Raw genomic sequence first — 26,942 nt, forward strand, 5'->3', positions numbered from 1 at the left:
GCTGGAGAGTTGGGGCAGTCCAGTATGTGGTAGTGGTCTGAGTCAGTGGTATATATTAGACAAGTGGTGGAGGAACAGGTGCAGGGCCTAGCTGCAGGACAGTTGTGCTCTCATATTTTCTTCGGCCTTTACATCCTCATTAAATATTTCCTCTTTGGAATTCAGTCCTCAAGTCTGATTTCCCTCTTGTCCAGCATATGTTATCTTCCTGTCTGAACCTATCCTGTTTACATAACATGAGTAGTTCTTGTCTTGTCCTCTCTGACTTGCAGCGTTCTGTCAGACCCTTTTCATTTCCCCTGGATGTCCAGGAAAAGTTCTTGTCCGTTTTTTTTTCTTTTCCTTGCTATCTGGTCAATGTTCCACCACTTGACATCTTGTGCCCAAGATCCCCCACGCCCTTCCCTACTCCAGGAATTATTTGGTGCAGTACTGGTCACTACAGTGACAAATAGAGACGATAGCCTGTTAACTGTAGCCCTGACTTGTCAATACTTTGAAATACCAAGGAATGCAATAAAAGCAACCGTTTCAGTTCATACACCTTCCAGAAGATGATAAATTAGTGATTGATCAAATTAGATTTCACACACAAAAGTAGTGAGTGTAGGCTATAAAGGTAGGTATGGGGAAGGGTTACTGGGAGTGTGGCCAGTGGAACGGGAGGTTTTTGAGTCCCAGGAAGGGAAATGGACATTCTTTGAAAGTGCAGAGGGTCAGGCTGTTAAGTTTACACTACTGGCTTACATTGGAGGTCCAGCTCTGGGAATGACTTGGCTGTGAGAGCTTCTGTGGGAGTGTACTGAAATATGCATGGCCTCAGTTTTGATTGGCAGGCTAGATAACTGGCTTTTGTAAATTATTTTCAAACACAGCTTTGAGGCCTGAGGGAAAATAAGGGCTAAGATTAATTGGTATCTCTGAAGAAATCTAGCGTGACTTTGGTGTCTGGCAGCAGGTAGGAACGGTAGTGCACTTATACCTTCGACCCTTGTGACCTGTGTTGTACTGTAGTTTGCTATCAAATTATACCCGACTGTTTTTCATGCATTAATTAGGAATGTAAGGATGAAATATGGTTGTCAGTGGATAAGAAGAGCATGCTAATTAGATGCCCCAGTCCGGCATAGGGGCTGATGGATAAAATATAATGCAGATGCTTTTTCCATGGTGTTCACAGTAGTTTTGTGCAGTAAAATTCTCATGTTTGCAGTTTGTACATTATAGTATACAACTTTTTATTGTGGGGGCTGACTGCCGGGATAAGCACTGGAGATGATGTTCTGGATTCTAATGAAAACCTTTGCCCACATGCAAAATGACATCCACCCATTTAACATTCAAGCATCAGTCTTTCAGCATTGCTGTTTCCGAGATTTCTCCCTGACTCTGCATGTATGTATTTAGGGTTATGTTCCCATAGATCTTCTCCCTCAAATTTTTCCAGACTAAATCTCCCTTTATTTCATACTTACGTTTTTTATGTTTGGTTTTTCCATTGTGATGGATGTTCACAACTTTCTAATTTAATAACATCTGCAAATCTTATTGTATATTTACTTTTTTCTACAGATTAATAAGGATATTTAATCAAACCAGTGCTAACATCAATCCCCCTAGTACTCCACTGTACATCCCCTGGCATTTTTCACACTGCCAGCCAAATGAAAGTTTAGTAGGTGGTTTGAGGAGCTTAGCTGTTGTAGTGATGGTGGTCATACAAGTATCTAAATAGATACTAAATATTGCCATTTATCATATTTTGTCTTGTCAGTTTTCAATCTATACAGTTGTTCTTACCCAAACCAATGTGAATTTATATTTTAATTAAGATTTTGAGACCATATCAAATGCTTTATTAAGATACAAATGTAGGACATCTGTTTGTCACTTACTCCACTAATTTTTCAATTTTTTTTTTAAATCAATCAAAATGATCCAAATCAGTCATTCCTCATCTGATTTCCCCCCTTCCTTCTCCCCCTCCCCAAATCTCTGGTAGCTCCTTGCTTCTCCATGAAACTTCTTAAAAACTTACCAGTTATGCTGTAAGTAGAAAACTGATTCTTTAGGACCTGCTTCATCCAGATGAGCTGATTGGGTAGATCAGAACATACACCAATGTTTCTTTAGCTGCTCTTCCCCAGTGGCTCATTTTACAGGGGCAGTCTTTCTTGATGGTTAAATACATTTTCTGTACGTTTTGAATTGAAGACTAATTTTTAAAAGCAATTCATTCTTTTAGTCATCTTTCAGCCAGTAATTGCATCCTCTTGCTTATTAATTTTATTATTTACTTTCCTGTTTGGCTAGCATTAGCTTGTTACTCCTAGTTTTTATGCGGTCAGACTCCTTTTTATCCTTAACTACACTTTTAAAATGTAGGATGCTCCTTAGCAGTATACTCCCCTTGCTGCCCACCCACATCCCATCCCCCAAAAAAGAAAGTTTCCTGACTTTTCCAGGTTCTGGATCCTTCAGGCTGATAGATCTCATCACCTGCTACTAATCTTTCTTCTAAGCTGTCAGCCGCTGCTTCCCAGCCAACAGGATCAGGCCTGCATGTCATGGTTCTGTTGCCAGGAAGTGGGACCATCAAAGGTAGGTATGGGGGAGAAGTAAAAATAAAAATAACTTGTTTACTTCAGAAAAAGTACCTTACTGCTCTGGAACATCTTGAATGAGAAAAGTGAAATTGCGGTGGAGAACCACACTTGGATTGATTATTTGTGCTGGCTCTCTTTCCATATTTTCCATTTCTAGCATAGGCTTTCTTTTATCCTTGGACCAGTGAGCTGCTTGTCGTGAATCCACGTTGGCCAGTGCTTTCTTTGCTATTTACCAGAATCAGACACGACTTGAGCCACTTGACACTTAGCTTTCTGGGTGCCATTCTTAGTGGAATGCTCTTCCTTTACAGCTCTAACGAATGGTGATGTTTCTACAGTCTGATTCAAATGTTTCTTCCAGGTCTTTCTCAGGTATCTTTCTAAAACTACGGTGAAGCTGTAAAAGCACTAGCATGAAAATTCTAGCCACAAAATTGCTCTTTCTGTTAGTTCCCTGTGAAGTATCTGGCACTGGCCACGGTCGGAAGACAGGATTTCTGGGCTAGCTGGACCATTGGTCTGATCCAGTAAGTCTGTTCTTATGAAGACTCTTCTGAAAAGAATCGTATACCGAAGAGCCTTCTGACAGAGGAGACCATTTGTCTTAAAGCACTTTTAGATACCTCCTTGCTTTCTTGTGTGTTACAGAACACCTGGTTTAAGAACCATGTAATACAAAATAATCTGAGTGAACCAGGCTGGTGCTGGAGGATAGAACAGCATGTGAGATGCGTGAAGGCGGCTCCGCAGAGTTGTGCAGTACCATTGTCTGTTAAAGCCATGACCTGTTCCAAGAATAAAAAATAACGTTTAAAGACCTGATAGAATCATTAATCCCCATAAAATCTTTTGGGAGGAAAAGGGAATAACTTTTCCTGAGGATTCATTGAATTAGGTCAAGGATAAGTCCTCACTAACCTGGCCCATGGCAAAACTATTTGTGGAGTGGAGAGGGAAAACTTCCTTTTAACTTTGTTTTTTTAAACGGCATAGTGAAGAAAAACGTCTCAAGGAGACACTCAAAATCTTTAGTTCCTCTCATAGCACCCAGGAAACTCCAGGTAAGCCTAAAGTCCCGAGTGCCGCATCAGTGCTTGAGTATCATATTGGTTTTGCCCTTAGTGCCACAGAATAGAAGTTTTGTTTTGTCACTTCCTGGTGTGGTCTCCTGCTCATCCTGTTAAATTACAGCTTTTTATCTTAGCCTTGCTGATATTTAATAAAAACGTAATTGTACAAATAAGACTTGCAATTCAAAGATCAGTCTGGTCAGCTGTCATTGTAGTAGGATGTGATGAGCTGTGAGAAAGAACAACAGAAGAATTATTATAAGAGGAGGAGCAGACATCCTGTAAATTGTCACCTGTTGAGAGTTTTGCTGGATCACCTTGATATGTCTGGGGTGGGTCCCAAACTGAAAATACTTTCTGGCTGACGGAACATCTTTGTGTCAGGACTTGTCCCTGCAGGAGAACCTTGTAAAGATGGCAACTTGAGGAAGAAAAGCAAATACAGTGAAGGGCAGTAATGTGATTACAGATGCACATGGAAGGAGCATCTGAGTGTGTTCTCTGATTGAGCCACTTTTGAATTCAAGACCAAACTTGATTTCTCCTTGTGCCAACAGGAGTTAGGAGTTCCGCAGAAGCAGCACCCTTAGCCCATGTGGGGAAGGATGTACGTTTCATTGTTCTGTAGTGAACACCTCAGACCAACAAAATAGCAGGATTAATAGGGTCTGAAGGAGCCCCATCAAACCCTTTCTAGCCAGTATAAAGGTTTCCTTACTGCATGATCTTGAACTAGAATGAGCTGTTCAAGAGGAACTCCCTGTCCCTCCCCTAAAAAAACTGATCAATAGAAAACTTGGGTAAAATTGAAGGCAAGGGCATAGAGGAAGGACAGAGAACAGAGCAGCTTTAATATTTTGGTGGATACTAAGTCAGCTACCAATCTATTTATTAATTCAGTAGTTTGATAAAATCAATTTTTCCCCACTGCTGCCCCCCAAACATCCAGATTATGTTAAACTTCTTAAAAGAGCATTACAGTATTTCCACGTGATGTTGAATATCTGCTAACACAAGACACTCACTGCATTAACTTTATCTGTCTGGAGTACTGATATCTTTTTTAAATTCAGATTTAGTGCTTCTAATTTTGTACAGAAAAATCGGAGTTTGGAATATTTAGGTATTAATCTCTCAATAGCATCTGATTGTCTATAAATCTTCATAAGCAACTCAAGTCTTTTAGTTTAGTTTTTTTTGCAGTTTAATTACCAAAACCTGCTAGGTCATGTGTTCTGCTGGTGTGCAGTACACATTATGGCCGTGCTGTAAGACTGAAGCGCAGATACTGTCAGTTATTCAAAAACTGACATACGTCCAGATTTATTTTTGTAAAATGCCATCCTTCCACTGAATAATTAATTCATAGTGGAGAATAAAAATAAATATATTACAATATATTTTTTGTGATTTATGTTGAGGTCTAATATAGAAGTAGTAGTTTTGCATAGTTTGATAGCACTGAATTTGCAGGAGGAGGAATATTCAGGATCTGTTTTAATGATAAGATCTGGGATGCATTTCTTTTTAAATTAAAACATTGAAAATGTAGACTCGTTTTGTAAAATACAAAACCTCATAGTAAAGTCACTTGCGAAAAGCCTATGAAAAGCCATTGCCCTCCAAAGAGGTCCACCTAGTTGTTGCTGTCCTATCAGTAGCTTTTTTGGCTCCTGCTGCCCTTTCAGATCAGCAGTACTCCATGAGTGGTAACAGTAGATATCTGTTCACGTAGAACATCCACATATTGGAAGGCCTTAAGGTTTCGCTGCAGCTTTCCCACCGTTCCTGCTGTGTTCTATACAAGCTAAGCATTCATTTCAGAATTTTCTCATTTCTGATTATGATAACTCCAGAATACAAATCAGTGCGATGTTGTCTTGAGTCTGCAGACTGAAACAAAAAGAGGTGCAAACTTGTCAATTTAATTCAGTTTAACTGGTTGTCAGAGGTTCATAATTAGATTCAAAGTTCAACATAGTTAACCTTTTCATGTACTTTTTCATGTCGTGCTTTCTTGTAGGAGAAACACCTAGTTAATGTCTTCATGCATTAGGGCTGAATGTACCCGTCACATCTTTGATTCCTTTTATTTGAAAGAACTTTCTTCATGAAAAAGCTTCAAATTTTGAATGCATAAGTATTTTTATTTTTTTGGAGCAGGCCATTGTTACAATGATTAAAAACCAAGGTAAAATGATATTCTGCTGTAAGTCATCAGTTTCTTTAAAAAAACTCTTGTGGGACTCTGCAGATTTGTGTACAGAATTGTATAAACTAAAGATGGAATAAATGTTTCTGAACATAGTCTGTCTATGCACGTGTCAGCCTTTTAAAAAAAAAAAAAAGTACTCTGAGGACTCAGCTGGGCTTTGAACCCATGACATCTCGCAGCCTAATCAAGGATCGTACCCCTAAACCTATGAACCGGATAAGTGTGGTTCAAAAGCAACAATCAGTCTGTTCAGTGGGATATTGCCCCACCCCTCCCTTTGTCATCCAGCTTTGTTATACTGCTATCAGGAATTCACTCCCAGCTCTTCAGCTTCCTTTAGCCACATGGACTGGGGTAGAGCCTACCTTAAGTTCCTTCCCTCTTTAGCTGTCTTATTCTGTGCGTCTTTGAAGATGGCTCCCTTCTGCCTCCTAGCAGCGCTGATATTGTTTTAAGAGCCCTCTGTCTCAGCTGCAGCTCTGACATAGATCTGCTCTGATATACAGAGCATTTATCTCAGTGGTTCATTCATTGACTTTTCAATCTGCCAGTTCCATTATTGAGGTATGGGGGTAACAGATCCAGTGCTTATGTACACCCTGGGGCGAAAAAAATAGGGACGTTTCAGTGACTCTCAATAGCAGGTGGTGCAGGTTTGGGGGATGGAGGGAAGGGAAATAAGTGGACTTTCTCTGCCATCCCCATTCTCTCTAGCAGCAAGTAAATTTGAAGCCTCATTGTCCTGACACTACCTAAAATTGAAATCAAAGATTTTGTGGAGGAGAGCTGTAGGATAGTAGCAGCACACTCCCAGAAGCCAGGAGTGAGGTTTGTGATGCAGGGTTTCCCTTCTGGGTAATTCTACAGGACTCTGCTCTTGCAGGTATGTGCAAGGGATCGGGGAGGGCAAGGGATCTTAGGCCTTGTCTAAGTTTTGTAACATCTTCAAACTACGTCACTTGGCACACAACTGCTAAGCTACAAAAAGCTCCTGGAACTGTTAGAACTTAAGGGGGAAAGGAGAGCACATCAAATGTTATGACCGTATTATTGTCTTAGTATTTGTCCTGCTTTTTGTAAATAGCCTAAACTAGCAATTTATCCTTTCTTATAAGAGCACAAAGATGAGCAGCATTTAGATAAATCATACACAATGGCTATCAAAAGCATAATAAACAGTCATGTCCACAATGTATCTGGATTTCACTCTGCTTCATACCAAATGGTACATAAGGACACATCTTACAAATGGGTTAACTCTTTGCTGGATAGTCACATGGCTCACTACTGGTGTGTCTACGGCATAACGTATCATGGTGCACAGGTAGAAGGGAAGGTGCATAGGTTCTCTGTGGGAACATTAATTCTGAATTTCCTGACTTTTGTGGATTTAATGTCAACCCTAATTGTGACTTGGCATAAGCTTCAACTTCTTCAGTGGTAACATGGGATCTCTCTCCTGAAGTTTTTCTGGCATTGCTGCTTTGAGGTATGAAATGTTCTGTTAGTGCAGAAGTTGCTTGTTCTTGTAGAAATTCATGTTTGAATCTATGTAGTCTTTTAGTTCTTGTCTTTTGTCATATCAATTTTTAATGTATATAATTAATTAAACAAACTGGATCTTCCACAGCTATTAGGCCAACTTGTTTGCTTCTTGTTTGGCAGCAGCAAAAACAGGCAACCCAGGCTGTCAGCAAAAAAAGTAGTTAATGGACTCTGAGCTGGCCTATTGAACACTGGCATGATCAGCTCAGGATGGAAACCTTTTTTGTGTTTTTAGGATTTGGGGAGATGTAAATGTTGCAACAAATGATATACTGTACAAATATAGCATTGCATTTGCCAAATTATGGCATTAGAGACTGCAAAATTACTCTGTGGCCAGCTCTGCCATGAGTTGAGTGAAACTGAAGTATAAACAGATCTTAATTTGTATGGGATTTGTTTCTGCCACTAATTCCCTGTTACAATCATCTCATGAGAACTGATTTCTTATTTAAAGCCAAGAAAAGGTACCAATGTTTTTTTTTTCTTAATGACAGTAATTTATGAAGAAGTTAGGATTTAGCTTTAGGTTATTTTGTTTTCAGTTCAGAAAAACATAATTTGCTTTTTAAAAGCATGCTTTTTTATGTAGTTCAGAAAATGACTTTATCTTCATTTTCTTTCTAATGGCAGACAAGTTGGGATGGAAATACTGTTGCTTAACATAGAAGGCAATTAGCATATGTTATGGAGTTTGGAGTAGCTGTATTAAATAGTCATTTGGAATGATGAAGAGTAGCATCTTAGCATTTTGTTAGTTTGGTGCATCTCTGCCATCTCCTATAAACTCATGTGCTATCTTTTGTTTGGATTGCATCTCTTCAAAGACAAAATAATCAAAGGACCAATGTTCCAGGATAAATACGCTTTTATGGACATTATGGGGGTGGGGAAGGGGTATTTAAAATGTAAATGTAATGCTAAGGAAAGGTGCCAGATGTATGGCATTACCAATCAAAGTTTGTTAATCAAAGGACAGCTTGAAAGCGTCCCTCTCTTACCAACAGAAGTTGGTACATGTGGCAAAAATACATGTTACGGTTCGCTAGGCTTTGCTCCCTCTGCCAGCTCACTGAACCCTTTTGTCTCATTTTCCCATCTGTAACTCCGTGCCTATTTTCGTATGGTTTTCTGTAGCCTCCGAATGTGCCCACCTTGCCCTGTTTACCTGTCTGTACATCTTTCTCTGGATCTGACCCCACTCACCTTAGCATACAAGTTCACTTTTCCAAGACTGTCTTAACACACTCATTTTGGCCACGAATTATAGAACCCTGCCCTCGTGACTTTCCACCTCTTTCTTTACCAAACTTTTAAACAAAATTTAAAAAACAAACTAGGTACTCAAAAGAATCATGGTACTGATCAGGTACTGCTTACTATGTCTTTATGTTGCACCCTTTCCTCCTTCCTTAGTATCAGTAAAGTTATGCAGTTGGTGGTCTGATCAGGAAGAGGGTGTTGAAGGAGATCAAAGAAGCAATTAAATCAATGAAATGGTAATAATGGGAAACTTGAATTTACCAGCACCCAACTTTTAAAGTATTACATTGGGGCAAGGTTTAGGGAAATGGTTGCTTGACTTATTGAGTGCTTCTTCGAATAGCTAGTCCTAGAGCACACAAGAGGAAAAGTTATTCTTGACTTACTCCTAAGTAAGATACCGGAGTTGGTCAAAAAAGTAATTATAGCCAAACTACTATTAGTGACTATAATTTAAGTACCACATTTCTAGGGAGGAATTTCATATAAAAAACAAACCTGTCATTGTGACACTTAACTTTAGAAAGGGAGATTGGAAAAAAAAGGGAGCTAGTCAAAAAGGCCCTAAAGTAAAAACTTAGGAAATTAAAATCCTTTGCCTATTTTGGATATAAACCGTGTACTTATGCCTAAACTAAAAAGGAAGCAGGATGGTAAAAGAGATGTGGTTATTTGCCAGAGATCAAGAGGGTATTCAAGCCAAACTAGTATTCTTCAGAAAATGGAAATGCAACAGTAGTGAAACTAATAAAGATAACATCAACCATGGCAGATGAAATATATATGTGCATATTATGAAGACTGAGGAATTTTTGAAGAGCAAATAACTACAGACACACACGAACAAGGAATTATTTGACTATATCCGAAGCAGAAAGCTTACAAAAGAATGAATAGGTCAGTTGGACTATCAGAGAGTAAAAGGAGAAATACATAGAAGAAGATGACAAGGCCATAGCAGAGAAGCTGAATTTTCTCTGCATCAATTGTCTTTGCACAGAAGATGTTGGAAGATAACTATCCAATACCTATTCCGTCAGTTAATAAAAATAAGGTGGTGGTGGAGCAATTTGGCCCCCTCTAGTCCATTAGAAATCTTTAAGCATCAGCAAAATAGGTGGTTGGATCAGGAAAAATGGTGTCGGACCAGATATCTTTTTTAAAGTAAAAATTACATTGACTTAGCTGATGCTTTGGTCAAATTCTTTTGACACTTGTTAATTGCCAGTATTGCACTAACTCAGTAAAGGACAAGAGACATGTCTGAGCTGAATTAGCAGAACTAAAATTGGCTTCAATATAAATCAAATGTCTATTAAGCTGTATAGTGATCATCCTCCTGGTGGCTATTTGGTGAACGTGCTGAGATAGAACTCTATATAGCAGCCTAGTTAATGATTGACCAATAGGATTCCATTGGCATGAAATTTGTGCTTAGCCAGGAACATTTTTTTGAAGAGCCCATACATTAAAAAACCCTCTCATTCTCTTAAAGCAAACATTTTTTAGCTTTGTATCCCTGTGCTCAACTTCAGGTGTTGGTGCGTCGTTGCATCCTCAATCGGAGACTTCTATCAGCAGTGCTTGTGCGGATCACACATGCATTGTCCCCATCTCGTGGCACCGTTGCTGCCTCGTTTGTTGCACAACACGACCTGAATCGCTCAGTTCCTTCTCAGCTGTCTGCCGTCTGAGACGGAGCTCTCAGCAATTTAGATCTTTAGCTCTTTTTAGTCATTAGATAATCTTTTTATAATATGCTTCATTTGTTAGTTACTTTTTCCCCTTTTACCTAGTCCTAAAAAAAAAATGTTTTTTCCTCATAGATTAGAATAGTTTTCCCCTCAGAGAACCAGCCATTATGGCCCTGGTTCTCCAGGTTTCAAATTATGTACGTCTTGCAGGGACACAATACCAGCATCGGATGGAGACTCTCACTGTGTCTGATGTCTGGGAGAGGCGCATGTACTGCAAAAGTGCACTTATTGTATAAACTTTAAAATCTAGAGCCAGGAGGGAAAGGAACCTCCAATTTAAACTAATTCTAATGGAGAAGTCATTGAGACCTGCCTCAGACCCTGGCCAAGATACCTCAGCATTGGAGTCCAGAAGAGCTCATTCCTCAGGAAAATTTTCAAGGAAAAAAAAAAATCCCAACCTGAGAGAGAGCCAGCAAAATCTCTCTTCTATACCAATTGTGCCACGATTAAGCACAGTTGAGGTGCCAGGATCCTCTGGTACCACCCGTTCGGTGATACCAAGAGACACAACATTCCGGTGCAGAGTTGAAAGTCAAAAATAAACACACATTCTCCAGTAGGGCACCGACAAAACAAATGACACTGAGACCATTAACGCAGGTCATGCCACCCCCGACTGCCCTGACAGCAACATCTGTACCGGCGGAAATCTTGGCACAGAAACACACATCAAAACAAACAAGTTAATGCAGTATCCACACCAATCTCACTGGTACTCCAATACATTCTAAAATTAAAAAAATCAGGACACTCAATGAGTCAAATCAAAGTTCACTTGGCAGCCATCACCACATTCCATCATAAAGTTGATGGCATATCATTGTTCGCACACCCGACAACTAAATGCTTCATCACGGGTATTCAAAATGTCTACCCAGATGTACATTCACCCACAAAACCATGGGGCCTGAACTTAGTCTTACAAGGTCTAACCAATGTTCGAAGCATTAGCGACATGTTCACTTAGGCATCTGTCCATAAAAGTGGCATTTCTAGTGGCCATTACATTGGCCCGGTGCGTTGGAGAAATAGGGGCCCTTATGGCATATCCACCCTAAACTCTATTTTTCAAGGACAGGGTCACTTTTTGAGATCTCATCCAAAATTTGTACCTAAAATAGCGTCGTCATTTCATATTAGCCAACCGATTCACCTTCCTGTGTTCTTCCCAAAACCTCATGGGAACGCGCAGGATTCCTTATTACATATATTAGATGTACATTAGCATTTTATCTGGACAGGAAATTGTCAAAACTCTTTGTATCCATCGTGAAACGATACAAGGGCATGGCCATTTCCACACCGAGACTATCAAAATGGATGTCAGGATTCATTCACTTATGTTACCAACAAAAATCTTACAAACCCCACAAGGTGTCAGAATACGTTCTTCCAGAGCAATGGCAACATCCATAGCATTCCTCAACAATGTAGCACTCATAGATAAATGCAGAGCAGCTACTTGGGTTTCAGAACATTCATTCACAGAACATTATGCTGTCGATCAGGTGTCCGTATCAGACACGTCGATAGGCCTAACAGTATCATATGTTACCCAAGCAACTCCGAAGTCCCTTCAGGCACTGCTGTCGAATCACCTAAAGTGGAGCACTCACAGGGACACCACTCAAAGAAGATAAGATACTCACCCTGTGCAATAACTAACATTCTTCGATATGTCCCCCCCTGTGGGAACTCCACTCTCCCCCCCTCTCCTCTCCTGTTCTTCAGAGTTCAATGTAAAGACTCTAAGGTAGAGAAGGAATTGAGGGGGTCAGGTCATATGTGCACTGAACAAGGTGCCAATGGCGCACTAGATGGAGATGATGCATGCACGACCCGCATGAGCACTGCTGATGGAAATCTCCAATTGAGGATGCGCTTAACATCTAAAGTGGAGCAACTACAGGAGGACACATCTCAAAGAAACTGTAACTTCTCTTCTGCCTCAACTTTAGAATTTTAAAAATATTGCACTGAATTCTGTAATAAAAATATATTGCGGTGGGGGAGCCATAAAATAATTGTAGAATTCATTGCCTTCATATGATAATTAGACATTTAACTTAATGTGGTACTTTGTTTTGAATTTATATAGTCTACTTCAGTTTTTTTGTCCCACAAATGTAACCTTCAATAATCTAGAACAGTATGTGTGGGCTATAACTCACTCAGGAGGGTTTATTTTTTACATTTGCACAGAGTGAAGACAGTCCGAGTCCCAAGAGACAACGCCTTTCTCATTCAGTCTTTGACTATACAGCAGCATCACCAGCCCCATCACCACCAATGCGACCATGGGAGATGACATCAAATAGGCAGCCTCCTTCAGCTCGACCCAACCAACATCACTTCTCAGGGGAACGATGCAACACACCTGCACGCAACAGGAGGAGGTAAATGGATTAGTCAGGTTTTGGAGTGTTTTCTTGCTAGCCTTTTTGCTGATTCAGGGGGAGGCCTGTTTCAAAGCAGCCGTGATTCGCTAGCATTAGAAGTGAAGTATTCCAAGGAGAACACTCCTAGATATATCAGACTATATGATAAATATTAATTTTTAAAGGTTTATTGATAACATTTGCTATTACCGTTTCTGAAAACTGGGCATTGGAAGTAATCAATGAAGACAATGTACTGTGTCTTCCTATAATTTGTGTGGACGTACACAATTTGTGCGGGTGGGTACTCCTTAGCATTTTCAGTTAGAAATCAGTGTATTGCTCTTATACCATACACTAGATTAGTGCATTATGCATGGTATCTGTAGATGATGTGTCAGAAAATGAACCAAAAACTAAAGTTTCCTGTTTCTGAACAGGCTACTACTATTGTTACTATTAGTAGTAGACTATTACTAATTTATAGCTCAATAAACGTTCATGGAACTTACAAAACTTACAACTTCGTCCTTCCTTAATAAACATGCAATCTAATTTCAAAGGAGAATGAATAAAACTGACAAGGATGATGCAAGTAGTATCATATGGTTGCTTAAGTGTGTAGTGCATGTATTGCAAGGGTTACTATTTTTGTCTTAGTTTGGTTTTGGGCTATGGTTCATAAGCCTCTTTGAAGCAGAGATTTTAGAATAAGCTCAATTAGTCATGGAAGAGTAGAGGTTTGGATGGCTATGCTGAATTGATGTCTGTACAAGTGCATTGCAAAACTTAAAAATAAAGGCCTCTTTACTATTCTAGTTAATTATCCAAAACATAAGCTTTTGCCTACTCACAATTTGTTTTGGAACTGTTCTAGTCACCTAAAATGAGTGTAAAACACATTTCCCTGTGTTCACATCAGAAAAAAGTGATATTTTGGCTTCTCCTAAAGTTGGAGAATGTATACATGTTTATGAATGCAAAAAACCGACTTTCAAGACCAGAAACACATAATTGTTCCCTCTTCTATTCCCAAAGTTATAGATTGTCAAGTGGCATTTTGTTGTTAGTATACTGAGGCTGTAACACGTTGCTTATTGTTAAAGAAGTCTTCAGGGATGACAAATCCTGGAAGCTTCAGGTCACAACCTGCAAAATTATATTTGTTTTCATACAACCAGCAGACAAAACTAAGAATGCAAGTCAATGAGTTAATTTCTTGGATTATTGTGTAGAGAAGGGGTAGTGTGGTCCAATGGATAGGTCATTGGACTGTGACTCAGGAGACCTGTATTTTATTCCCCGCTCTGCCACTGACCTTCAACTGTGAACCTCTGTTTTACCCTCTTCTCCTCTGTCTTTTCTATTTAGACTGTAAGGTCAGGAACTGTCTGTACAGTGCCTAGCACAGTAGGCCTAAAACTCACGTGGGGTTTCCAGGCACCATCATAATACAAATAAAAAGTAGATTGCTAATAAAATAAGCTCAATAGGCTTTTATATAATACTGTTTAAAAATGAAGTTATTTTGCCCTTCCTGTGATGAACTTGCTTCAAGTTTTATCAAGTTTAGTCTCTAGTCACTAGGTATATCCATTAATCTATTACTCTGGAACAAAATCTGTGCATACTCTGACTGGAGACAGTTCTGAAGCTGTCTATCACCAGATGGCTAGCAAATAAATCAGTACTGCCATATAAAAAAAAAAAAAAAAAGTTAGACCCAGAAAATATTGATTCAAAATAAGCTTTTGTTGTTAGTCTGCCTTCTGATTTTTGAGCCAGTAGAGGAAAGCTGTCATTCCAAATTGTTTGAGATTATTTAGGTTCATAATTCATATGTACACAATGCACACAAGGGTGGACTTCTCTCAGCTTGAGGGAAGGGGACTGCACATTTTGCTCTCTACTAATCTTTGGGAAGAGAGAGCTGTTGTTTTTTCCCATCTGTTCTCTCCCGATCACTTTCCAGTTTCCATTCCCATTTCCCTGCCTCCCCTGATACATGTAACACACCACCTTCCCCCTGTCTTCTCCTCAATCTTGTTCCCTCATGTTCCTCTGCATCTGCTCTATGGCATAGCTCTGGTACTCAGCACCCTGACTGAGAACATTTAAAAAGTTGCTGAAAAAAGCATCTGTGTTGAACAGGTAAATACAGATAACAGGAATCTCCAGCTACGAGTGCTACTACTAAGAATTGCATGCATCTGGTTATATTTATTCATTGCTCCGTTTCCCCACCCTTGTCCCATTTGTTTGGTCCACAAGATATGCCTTGTCTTTTAAGCTCTTAGGGCCAAAGACTCATTTACTATTTTTGCACATCACCCAGCACAGTGGGGCCCAAGATGGTTGATGCCTTTGAGCGCTACTGCAGTATAAATGTTAAGTAATAATGTAAGTGCAGGTTGTGATTACTTTGCATGAGGCATCCCCAATAATTCCAAGTTAGTCATCTGTTAGAGCGATACATCTGGAGGTTATCGCAAGGTTTCACCTAGAAAGTGACATTTCTTTGCAGCTCTGACATTGTACATCTGAGCACCTAGGAGAAGTCTGTTTGCATCAAGTTCTGTTTTTCCCCAGAGAACTGTTCTGTGCTGCCCATAAATCAGTAAATGGGAAAATGCCCAAAAAGTGTTGACAATTTTTGCTGGTTATGCCTTTTTTCCTTCTGGGTAATTAACAGAAGTAAAACTTTACAATTGGGACTACTTGTGGAAAGAGAGAGGCAGAACTGAAGCTAAAAAAGCCACTGTGTCTAAAGATAAATGGTACGGGAAACTAGGGCACCTCTGCTTGTGTAGTTTTTTCAAAATACTGAAATTCCCATCAGTGACTTTAACCACTCCCTGAACTTTTCCAAACCGAAGTCTTTCATATGACACCTTACAGCTTTTGCACTGATAATCAGACTGTTTACAGTAGCACATACCAGATTTAAAGGTGTAATGTGAATACATTAAAATGGAAATCTGCTGCCTGCATTATTAAATAAAATATTTGCAGTAATAAAGTTACAAAAATTATATAGGCCCATCTTATCTAATGAAGTACCACCTTGAACAAGTGGATTTTAGTAGTAAAGCGATTTTTAGACATTTAAAAGCAGTCACAAAAACACAAGGCATACTTGAATACCTTGGGCAAGTTGATTTTATATTGTAACTGACTGTGATATAATACTGAATGTACACAACCTTATAGCTACTTTTGTATCTGTGTAGCTTTATTTGATTGTCTTGTCTGACTATGGAAAGCACTATGAGTAAATCTTTTCAGATGACACCAGTAATAGCTACGTCAGTAGAAATTTATTATTAGTTATGCAAAAATTTACAAATGTTATAATAATAGATTCTTAAAATGGAGGAATACAAGGGAGAAAATTACTTACCTGAAAGGCAAAGCCCTCCTATAGTATAGACACAAATTATTACAAACAGGGTTAGTAACAACACCTATTGTTAAGCTTGCCTGACAACTTCCCGTTATAAGACAAAGTTTTTAGTTGCTTATAACTTTGCCAAACTTTAATCATTTGGGCTGAAATTTTCCGTGCTGGGTGTTTGTCTCAGGATGAATTTTTTATTTTTTGTTTTGCAAAATTTCAGCCACAACAGTTTTAGTTGGTTTTGAGTTTGGTGAAAAATGTTACTTTGCCCATGTTAAAGCATTCTGGTATCTTTTTCTTTGAGAAAAAGTGCCCTCATGCTTCGAAACAGAGACCTGAAATTTGGCAGGAGAGTGTGGCCTATGTAAAATATGCCTTATCCTGTTCTTGTGAAAATCTGTCCAAATTTGACCAAATTATAAAACTTGGAAAAACTGCAGTTTGCACATGCTCTGTAGAGACTTGCAGAGCACAGCTAAATTTCCCAAAGATTTCATCTGCACTGGGCATGAACCTGTGACCAGGAAGTCATTAAACCAAGTTTTTTACAGATAGTCACTAATTGTGTTGCTCATTTTCTGGGTACTGACTTGAGACCCTGGGGTCTGATTAGCAGAAGTTCTGAGCACTCACAGTTGCAACTGAAGTCAGTAGGAGAGCTGTACTTTGAACACACAAAGAGCTATATAAATCAAGTCTTAAGTATCTCAGATTGGGCATCCAAAATTAGTGGACACTTTTTATATTAATCTCTCTCAGTTCCCCCATCTGCAAAATGGGGATAGTACCACCACCTTCATTCACTAGGGTGGTGTGGAAATAAATGAAAGTTTTGAAGCATTCAGCTACTACATCAAGTGCCATAGAGAAGCCTGTGAAGAAATTAATAATTTTGTCTTCAGAGTAGGGTTTGAATAGTGTGTGTGCAGTAAATAAGGCCTGAGGCTACACATTGAATAATGAGGAGAAAACAAAATATTGAATAGCTGATTATGTAGTGAGCACCATCCATTCTGTGTGCTAAATGAGTCAGGGGTCCTTTGGAAAAATTAGTATGTGGTCCTATCTTTATAGACTGTATCATGATGCATATGTAGAAGGGGGCCAAACTAAGGCTGCACAGACAACCTTAATCCTGGCATTTCCTAGCTTTTGAGTGCTTGACTTGGCAACCTTCATGTTTGTTTAATGTAGTTTATGCATACAATATCTGTAGAAAAGTGCTTATATTAAAATAACTTATGCTGGTTTTCCTGATTGGTGTAAGCCATTTTGGTAGAAGCATTGAATACTGAAATAATATCTATACTAAGGCTTTTATCAGTGTACCACTGTCTGTTTTAAAAAAATAAAAATACATATACATATAATCACTCCCCTAGTTGACATAACAATGTTGATGGAACTTTCTAATATAAACTTGTCCTCAGTATTGAATTCTGTATGATATTTAAGAAAGAGCCCTGTGGCAGTTTGTGTGACGTCTTCCCTTTTAACATGTTCCTAGTCCTCCAGTTAGACGCCAGAGAGCAAGAAGGGATCGTCTGTCTCGACATAATTCCATTAGTCAAGACGAAAACTATCACCATCTCCCCTATGGACAGCAACAAGCAATAGAAGAGCCCCGAGCCTTCCACCCACCGAATGTATCCCCCCGTATGTTGCACCCAGCCGCCCATCCGCCACAGCAGAATGCCGTGATGGTCGACATTCATGAACAGGTATGAGACTATTGGGAGTAGAGAAGTCGAACATGGTAAGGACACTTCATTTTATGAAGACTTTCAAAAACTCCGATTTGTTGGCATTGAAGATATAATACTGTGGTAACTGCTGCTGGCAGTCTGTTGTAGGGCAGAGCTGTAATGGTGTGCAAGTAACATACAGCAATTAAAAATATCGTAAAATATTGGTTATATTTTTAAAAAAAACAAAGCCTAACAGAGGGGAGTGAAAGTTACCGATTTGGTTAAGGCAGCCATCGGTGCAGTTCCAAAGGTCTTCAGATCACACTTTTGAAACATAATTTTTCTGCTTCTGAAGTGAATTTAGTTTGAGGGGATGTGGTAGTTATAGCAGTGTATTTTATTTCAAGGGTTATGAATGCCCACCTTTAGCTCTAGGTGCTGTTACAGAATTAAAGTAGACAGTATAAAAATAGAATTCGCAATGCATATAGTTGACTGCCTGCATACAGATATGATACGATAAACTCCTCTTTTTAGCCCCAAATCTGTCACTCTAACCCTCAGCCTGCTCCCTCCCCTAATGCCCCAGAAAGAAGTTAAGCTTTGCAGCATGTCCCGAAAGTTAACAATTTTGGATTGTGAGACCGAGGTGAAGCAGTACTGTGTCTGGAATTAAGGCTCCTTTGGAGAAAATGTCTCACTAGAATAGCCCCACGCGGTTCACATCAAAGGGCCTATAGTGCATTTGTTCCATTTGTTGACTGCAACTACTAGCAGCATGTGGGGAGAGAGTTGGTCTGTCAGGTAGCCAGATGACAGACTATTTAGAGCTATATGTTAAAATTAACACTTAAAACCTTGCCTGTAAAGTAACGTGGTCAGGGCAAAGCTCTGCTCAGTAAGCAGACATCCACATTGTGCACCAATGTGAACTTCACTTGTACAAGTTTAAGATAACTGTCCTTCTGGCCTTCTCCGAATTTTTCCTTATGTCTGATGATAAGTGATCAGCTTGCTGGAGCACCTCAAAACACCAGATGTGTTCTCCCACTCTGAGATTACATCAGGACACGTTTTGGGGGGAAACAGGTCCCACAGCACTGCTTCTGTGCCCTCTCCTGCTATGCTGCCAAGATCTAGTCACCATGGTGACTTGCGTCCTTCCTGGTGGTCCTTGACACTGACTCTACTTCAGGGAAGAGATCACTTCCTCTGGATGCCCTGGTTGGTCTAGTCCATGAGTAGTCCTCTCCTGAGTGACGTCTGGCACTGCTCGCAGTGTCCAGCAATCATTCTCCAGAAACCTCAGCCTGAGCTACATCGAAGGTCACGTAGACGGTCTCCACAGAATGTTTTTATCACAAAGGTATGCGAGACTGAAGCCTAGAGTTCTAGTCAGTCAGCTGTGTAGTGATATTCATTTGGTTCTGTAGCAGGTCAGGAGAGCGGTTGTCTTTAATTTATATTTATTCCCACCTGTGTACTGGGTTGTTCCTGTTTAATTCCCCAAGAGAGGGATCCAGGCAAGCAATTCATGAAGGAAGAAGAGTTTTTCAAGATAATTACCTTTTATGGATTCACACTCCTTGTCTCTAATTCTTTGGAGTCTTTACTAGGGATTTCTGATTTAGTGTAAGAAACTGCGCAGTAGTTGGATCCACTGTCTTGTAGAACCTTGGGTTTGAATGTTGAGTTTTAGTGTGGATCCTCAGTGGCAATTACTCAAAGCACACATTTACAGGTATATAACCTTTCCCTGGTCAGTTTGTTAGCCTTCAGTTTTATCGACTTCTGTTACATTTATTTTAGAGACCTCCCTGGAGCTTTAGTCTTAGAGTGGGAATACACAGAGATGTTTATCTTGGGAGAAAAAAATTATCTGAAGTTCTTTTTCTTGGAAGATATCTGTGTGGAGTATCATTCAGCCTCTCTTCCCGTCAGAGTCTGGAAGATTGTTTAGCTAGTACACTTTTCCTTCTGATTTTAATTGGCTTTTATGTGGAAGTTACTGCCTCCTTTTTGAAAGGAGCTAATCCGAGCACATGAGGGGGCCCTACAGAATCTGCAATGTACTGATCGTGCCTTGAAAGATCTAACGTTTTGTGTTGAGAGTTCCCTCCCTGGCGTTGTTCAGGAAGCACTGATGTAAGAGTAGTCCTCTATTGAGGAGAATGTTTTTCAAGAACAGGAATTGCAGGCTTGTAACTTTCTTTTATACCCTCAGCATAAAATGTGTTGTTTCTGGTGGTTAGGTGAAAGTTTGCCATTTTAAATGTCAGAACCGTCTGAATTGTGTAAATTAACAAAATTACTGAAAATTGTTTGTTTCAATGCAGATCCACCAGGGTACTGTGCCTGTCTCGTACACCGTAACAACGGTTGCACCACATGGGATTCCACTGTGCACAGGCCAGCACATACCGACTTGCAACACACAGCAAGTCCCAGGATGTTCTGTGGTTTTCAGTGAACAGCACCTTCCCGTTTGCAGTGTGCCTCCTCCGGTAAGTAGGTTTATCTAATGACACAGGCTTTCATCTCCAGTGTGTTTGGTGGGCAGCCTGGAGCTTCACTGCTAATGTGGTTTTGTAGTTTGCATCAGAGAAACCCACTCTTTACTGGGTCAGAGTGCAAAGTGTGGATGTATAAGCTGACCTTTTAGCTTTATGCAAGGTGCGTGCTTTATGTTTGTCGTTTTATTCGCAGTGGAGTAGTGTATGTCCTTACATTAATACATTTAACTAAAGTCAGAGCTAGCTTAGACTCCAGTCTCTGAACGCACATGCATAACTTCACGAAACAAATTCAGAAACTTAGAGGAAAGGGTTTTAAAGTTGCTCGAATAGTAAGCCCACTCAAATACCTGACTGGGTTTAAGAGTCCCCTCCTCTCGGGCTGAATGTGCATATACAAAATCGGCCCTTCCAGCTACATCTCAAAAATCAATAATTTGTATAAATACTAGCATGATCAAAAAAGACTAACAGGCCAAAAGAGATCTCCACTATTGGGAAACACATTAATACAGAAACTGTCAAAATGTCCTTGTTTATGTAGTAATCGTGTTTCTCCCACATTGCTGGGAGCAGAATAACTGACTTGCCTAGATAACTCTTTCCAGTCTCAGACCTGAAATGGTATGAACAGTTCATCCAGTAATTGTCTTCAGATACCAGATGGCGATAATACCGTCGAACTACATGCATACCACTTTGCTGTCAGAATGACCATTATTTAAGCGCTGACATGTACTCAGCATTGTACAAGTAACTAATTAAGTAGATGCCGCACTTAGGGGCTCACAAAGCATCCTGGGAAATCCAGAAAACTATCTTTGTCACTTATGTTTTACATAAAGTGATAATTCGTATGGAAAGTAATCATATTGTGTCTACACCCCAGTAATCATTTGGAACATATTCACTGGAAAAACATCTTGTCTGTGCAGTAAGGACTTGTAAGCGCTGCATTTCTCTCAGTACCAATTCTGCACCAGCCACAGTACTGAGCGCTTCTGTGGCTCCCACTTCTGGACTGATTAATTTTTTTTCTACAGTTAACTTTGCTTTGCTTTTCAGTTCTGAAAGTTATGAAAATGGGGTATCTTAATGTCGTGGTTTAGGGGGAGAACAAACTTTGTGTTAAAAACCTTAATTTCTTGAGTAAAGAGCTTTCCTGACTTTAGAGAGTTTTTCTCAACTTTAACAATGCGTAAACAACCCTTTTTGTAAGTAATGTGATATGAAGTTTACATGCAGAAGTGCATCAGTCCATTTTGCAATATTTTTAACATATGAATGTTGGCAGCCCCCAATTCACACAAGCATAACTATTTTTTTATTTTTTAAAGCAGAGCCCACAATGCAGATCCAGTCCCTTTCCAGCTTCTGTGTACTTCAGGGGCAGTTTGAGCAGTGAAAATTGCTCATATAATTTGGGCTTGATTCTCATTTACATTAAAGACACTGTACATTATAAATTACATTCACAGCCATTTCAAGACCTTTACACTGCCAGAGCAATCTATCTCAGAAGCTGTTGATGCATCTAAGTTGAGGGGCCAGGGACAACACTTCTAATTCACTTTGTCCAGACCCCGTTCATTCCCCATTGGATATCTTCTTCAGCTTTTCAGCATCCTGCAGTCTAAGATGCCTGTTGGTAGCACTTTCTCTTCAGAGTTGTTCCTTTGCTGCAGCACCTCAGTCCTGTACAGGGAGTGGGAGCTGTCAAAAATGAGTTGATCTGTTACAAGGCCGGAGTGCCAGAGAAGCGGAGAGGAGAATGCTCCTGTCTCTAGAGATTCAGCCACAGATTTAAGAGCGGTGGATCTGTAATGCTCAGTACCCTTCCGTGGAGCCACATCTAGCTCACAGCAGTGCGTGACTGACAGTGAAAGAGTGTTCTCAGCAGTGTTGCAGAAGGGGCAGACTGACATGGCCCCAGAAGTGCTAGAGAGCAACAGATGAAATCAGAAAAGAAGTATCAGTGCAGAGCAACCCGAAGAATGGATTGGACAAACTCCTAATGAAGCATCTCTGGGCTTCGTGCTGTGGAGTAAACCCGTGAAACAGCAGAAGACAGAGGAGGAAAAGTCCAGCTGGAAAGCAATTACTACAATTAAAACTTCAGAGGAATTAATTTTAAAGGAACCATCCAGAGTATTTCAAAATCTGACATGGGAGAGCACACAGAAGAAAATCTTTAATTGAAAAATGCTTAGAGTGGTATAATCTGATTGGAGAAGAAGCTCTATAGTCTCAGTGCACACATTGGGTGAAGATAATTATATGGGTTTGGAACCATCTTCATTTTAACTATTTGCTGCCTTAGCCATGCCATTTTGTTAAAATATTTTATAATTTTATGTTCCAAACAAAAAATTTGCCAATAAAGCAGTTAAATAAGACACACATACAAACACAGTTTAATTTACTCCTGCAGGGGGATACACATCAGTTTCATTGTGTATATTCAGTTCAGTGAAACCACTATATTAAAAGACTATTACATTTGCAGTGAAACATGAATGTGAGGAAATAGTTACCTGCCCATCTTCAGCCCTGTCCTCTTGTGCTCATACATGACAGTAATTTTTAATTACCTGATAGATCTTGTGGAAATGCTAGCATGCCCTCTTGTTTAATGCATATATCTGTGACAAATTAAAACGGATTTTTCAGCTGACAATCAAAACGCATTGTCTCAAATTTAAGCTTTTAGATTCAGCTGTAGATATTAGAACATCTCCCCCCACCCAATTTTTTTTTAATGTTAAGGTGCTTTTCGTTGCTGTCATCTAAGAAATGGCTGAACTGTGTTTGCACAAACTTAAAAAAAAAAAAAACCACCACCACCCCATTTGGGCAGAGACCAAATCAGGAAAATTTTCAGCCTGTGAAATGAAAGCTTGTTGGCTTCTGTCAGGCATTTGGCTTGGTGCCACATGACATTTTGATTAAACACAGAAAATGATGCAAAATTAACATGGCACACGCTAAATGGATTAAAAACTGGCTAACTGAATGGTCTCAAAATGCAGTGCGAACAGGGAATCATCATAGTGTGCGTGGTGTTTCTAGTGGGGTCCTGCAGGGATCGGTTTGTGGCCCTACACTATTTAATTCTTTTATCAATGACTTAGAAGAAAACATAAAATCATCATTGAAAGTTTGCGATTGACAGGAAGATTGAGTGGTAAATAATGAAGAGGACAGGTCACTGCTATGAAGTGATCTGGATTGCTTGGTAAGCTGGGCGCAAGCAAACAATATGCCTTTTAATACGGCCAGATGTAAACGTGTACATCTAGGATCAAAGAAAACAGGCCATCCTTACAGGATGGAAGGCTTTGTCCTGGGAACCAGGTGACTCTGATAAAGACTTGGGGGCTCATGGTGGACAATCTGCTGAACGTGAGCTCCAGTGCAATGCAGTGGCCAAAAGGGGCTTATGTGATCCTTGGATGTATAAACGGGAATCTCAGGAAGGAGTAGGGAGGTTATATTACTTCTGTGTTTGGTATTGGTACAACCACTACTGGAATACAGTGTTCTGTTCAGGTGTCCACGATTAGAGGAGGATGTTAATTAACTGGAGAGGGTTCAGGGAAGCAAAGCCGTGAGAATGATGAAAGGACTAGAAAACAGGCCTTAGAGTGATAGACTTAAGGAGCTCAATCTATTTAGGTGAACAAAGAGAGGGTTCAGGGGTGACTTGATCACTTCATATTTATCTGCGTAGGGAACAGAACTTCCATAATGGGCTCCTCAGTCTTGCAGGAAAAGTTACAACACAGTCCAATGGCTGGAAGTCAAAGCTAAACAATTCAGACTGGAAATAAGATACAGATTTTTAACAGAGGGGAATGAACCATTGGAACAACTTACTGATGGTTGTGGTGGCTTCGCCATGACTGGCAATTTTTAAATCAAGATTGGATGTTTTTCTAAAAGATCTGCTGTAATGCAAATAGGAATGAATTCGGGGCAGTTCTGTGTCCAGTGTCATACAGGAGGTCAGACTAGATGATCACAATTGTCCTTTCTGGCCTTAATCTATGAATCGGTTATAAATAGGGCCGGTGTTTTCTGGAAATTGCCACTATTGCCATGGTTTTTCCCCAAATGACTCTTCATTTCTGGAATCCCTGAGCAGGCGGGGCATGCAGGGATTTCCCTCCTCCATTTTCTCCCTCCCCCCCTTCCTCAATTTTTCTGCCTGGAGACACCTGACTTGATGCAGGGCAGAGGAGATGCATAGCTGGGGCATGCAGGGTCACGTGTCCCCCTGTGCCCAGATTTCTGCCATGGGAGGGGTGACAGGGTCAGGCCCCCGTTCCCTGCCTGGTGAGGGAGAGACAGAGGCCCACCAGAAGGCGTTGACTGACAGGCTGGTGCTGCATCCCAGAGCTGCACCATTCACCCTGCCACCATGACAGGGACCGCAACACTGCCCCCCATCTCAAGAGTGAGGCTATGGGTACCCCCTCACAGTACACACCCCCAAATGCCCCCTTCAGCATCCCCCAAAACCTCCTCCCAGTACACACTCCTCTCCAACACCCCCCACTTTGTTTCAATAAACAGACTGGGCTACTTCTGGGCTAGTTTTTAAGTGACTTTGGGCTATGAATGCAGTAGAAATCTGGCAGCCCTTGTTATCTGACTCCTCCCCAAGGTTCAGGGCAGAGGCTGGGGGCTGGCTACTGTTGAGACTTGCTGCCAACTTCTCCCCTCCTCATATAGGCCTGGGCTCAGCAAAACCACTGCGGAGCTTCGCCTTGGTGGGTGAATGGGCAAGACATTTGGCAGTGGGACGCTGTGCTCCCTCACCATGCTGCAGAGCGGACAGCGCTTGCACCTGCCCTCAGCAGCATCCCTAGTGCCTCTCCCCTGCACGCAGCTGGCTCCTGCCCCTCCTGCCAGCATACAGCTGGCCTGCTTTAGCCTCAGTGCCCTGTGCCTCTTCCCCACCTTCTCTGAACAGCTGGTGCTAGCCCTTCCTGTTACAATGCAATGCAATATTTTTGCATTAATATAATGCATATCTGACATTTTTGAAATATACAGCTTTGAAAATCTGAAATTACTCTGTTTTCATTGCCGGAAAACACTGGTTATAGTTAAAAGCAAATGGAAAAAGGTCTGTTAGAATAGAAATGACCAATATAATAAAAACACAGAATGAAGTAAAATAGTTTGTATCGACATGTTTTCTCCATGTATTGTGGGGCAAGCAATAAAGATATTGTTCTCAGTATTGAACAATAGTGACTGTGGATGGATGAGATCAATATTCATATATTTTAAGGCCCGAAGGAACCACTATGACGATCTGTTAGACAGGAGGTTATACTAGGCCATAGAACTTTTACCCAGTAATTTGTGCATCAAGGCTGTAACTTCTGTTTGAGCTATAGCAAGCTTTTCTAAAAGCTATCTAATATTTATTTAAATATGTCATTGACTGTTTTAATATGCTTCAAGGATCTCCATCAAACTGTTGTACCATAGTACCTAATGTTGTAGTTTATAAATTAATCTTCAATTAATTCAGAGAACCAGTCTTCAATTTATGGTACGCAATAAAATTTCATTTGCACTATAATAACCTCTTACCACAAGATAAGGCTGTGGACTGCCACTTATAAATTGCATTGCAATAAATGATGGTGAATAGTCAAGGACAATTAATTGTGCGTTTCAGGGGAAATCAAAATTCAGATCAAATTAATCTAATGTAGTATATCAGCCTCTGGTAAACGTTGATGTTGGGGGGAGGAGGGGTCATGACCTTGGTGATGTCTACAAAAAACTTGACAATAGTTAGGCTGCTGGAGTAGAAAGATCACTGTCCATCATGCTGACCACTACATTCTCATGTTCATGTGTACTCCCCTGACGATACCCATTTGTTTCTTGTCTTATATGTAGATTGTAAGATTCTTGGGGCAGAAACTTGTCTCTTCTGTGTTTGTGCAGCACCCAACACAAAGGGGTCTTGGTAATTGACTAGGGCTTCTAAGCACTGTGGTATTACAAATAATTAACAGTAATGAGAGTGAGGTTGATGACACCTCCAGCACTGGCATTTGCTCATAGGCTGCATCTCTTTGCCATCTGCAGAGTCAGTATTATCTATATAATGTGTTGGGTGTTGACTATCACAAGATTTTTAAAAGAACAGTAGATTATCAGATGACTGACCCTCTTCTCCCCTGTACTTTTTTGATAGTTTTTTGGTAAAATGGGACACTCTGGAAGTGGGGTGTTAAACTTAATGTGGTTTGAAGACTGTCTTGAACATCCTCATTGACTGTTAGGATTGTGACGTAGGAAAATGGGGGTTGCCAATAATTTTATAGTTAATGTCTGTTCATTTTTTAATTGCAGTTTATTGGGCAAAATTTTTTGACTGACATTCTAGTGACAGATTAAGGCAGGGCAAGAGAGGAATCTGAATTTGGGTATCACTCCTGGACGTGCAAAGCTGGAAGTGTGTTGGAGTCAACATAC

The 26,942-nt window shown here is 40.2% G+C and overlaps 1 protein-coding gene across 4 annotated transcripts in view; it reads left to right on the top strand.

The window, feature by feature from the left end:
- Positions 1–26,942, top strand: part of RNF38 (ring finger protein 38) — a 178,474-nt gene that overhangs the window by 120,578 nt on the left and 30,954 nt on the right. For 3 of the 4 annotated variants that reach the window (XR_010920773.1, XM_067553363.1, XM_067553364.1), the window contains exons 3-5: positions 12,665–12,858; positions 17,745–17,958; positions 20,262–20,429. Coding sequence is in view for 3 of the 4 variants with exons in the window: in XM_067553363.1 (XP_067409464.1) it covers positions 12,665–12,858; positions 17,745–17,958; positions 20,262–20,429 (576 nt within the window). In the remaining variant the exon portion in view is untranslated. Of the gene's footprint in view, positions 1–8,918; positions 8,939–12,664; positions 12,859–17,744; positions 17,959–20,261; positions 20,430–26,942 lie in introns of those variants that run through there. The other variant, XM_067553365.1, reaches the window with a different exon arrangement.

Source organism: Emydura macquarii, unplaced genomic scaffold (genome assembly GCF_026122565.2).
Source record: "Emydura macquarii macquarii isolate MOO-44397 ecotype Brisbane River unplaced genomic scaffold, CSIRO-AGI_Emac_v2 contig_1451, whole genome shotgun sequence".
In the NCBI taxonomy this organism is placed as follows: domain Eukaryota; kingdom Metazoa; phylum Chordata; order Testudines; family Chelidae; genus Emydura; species Emydura macquarii.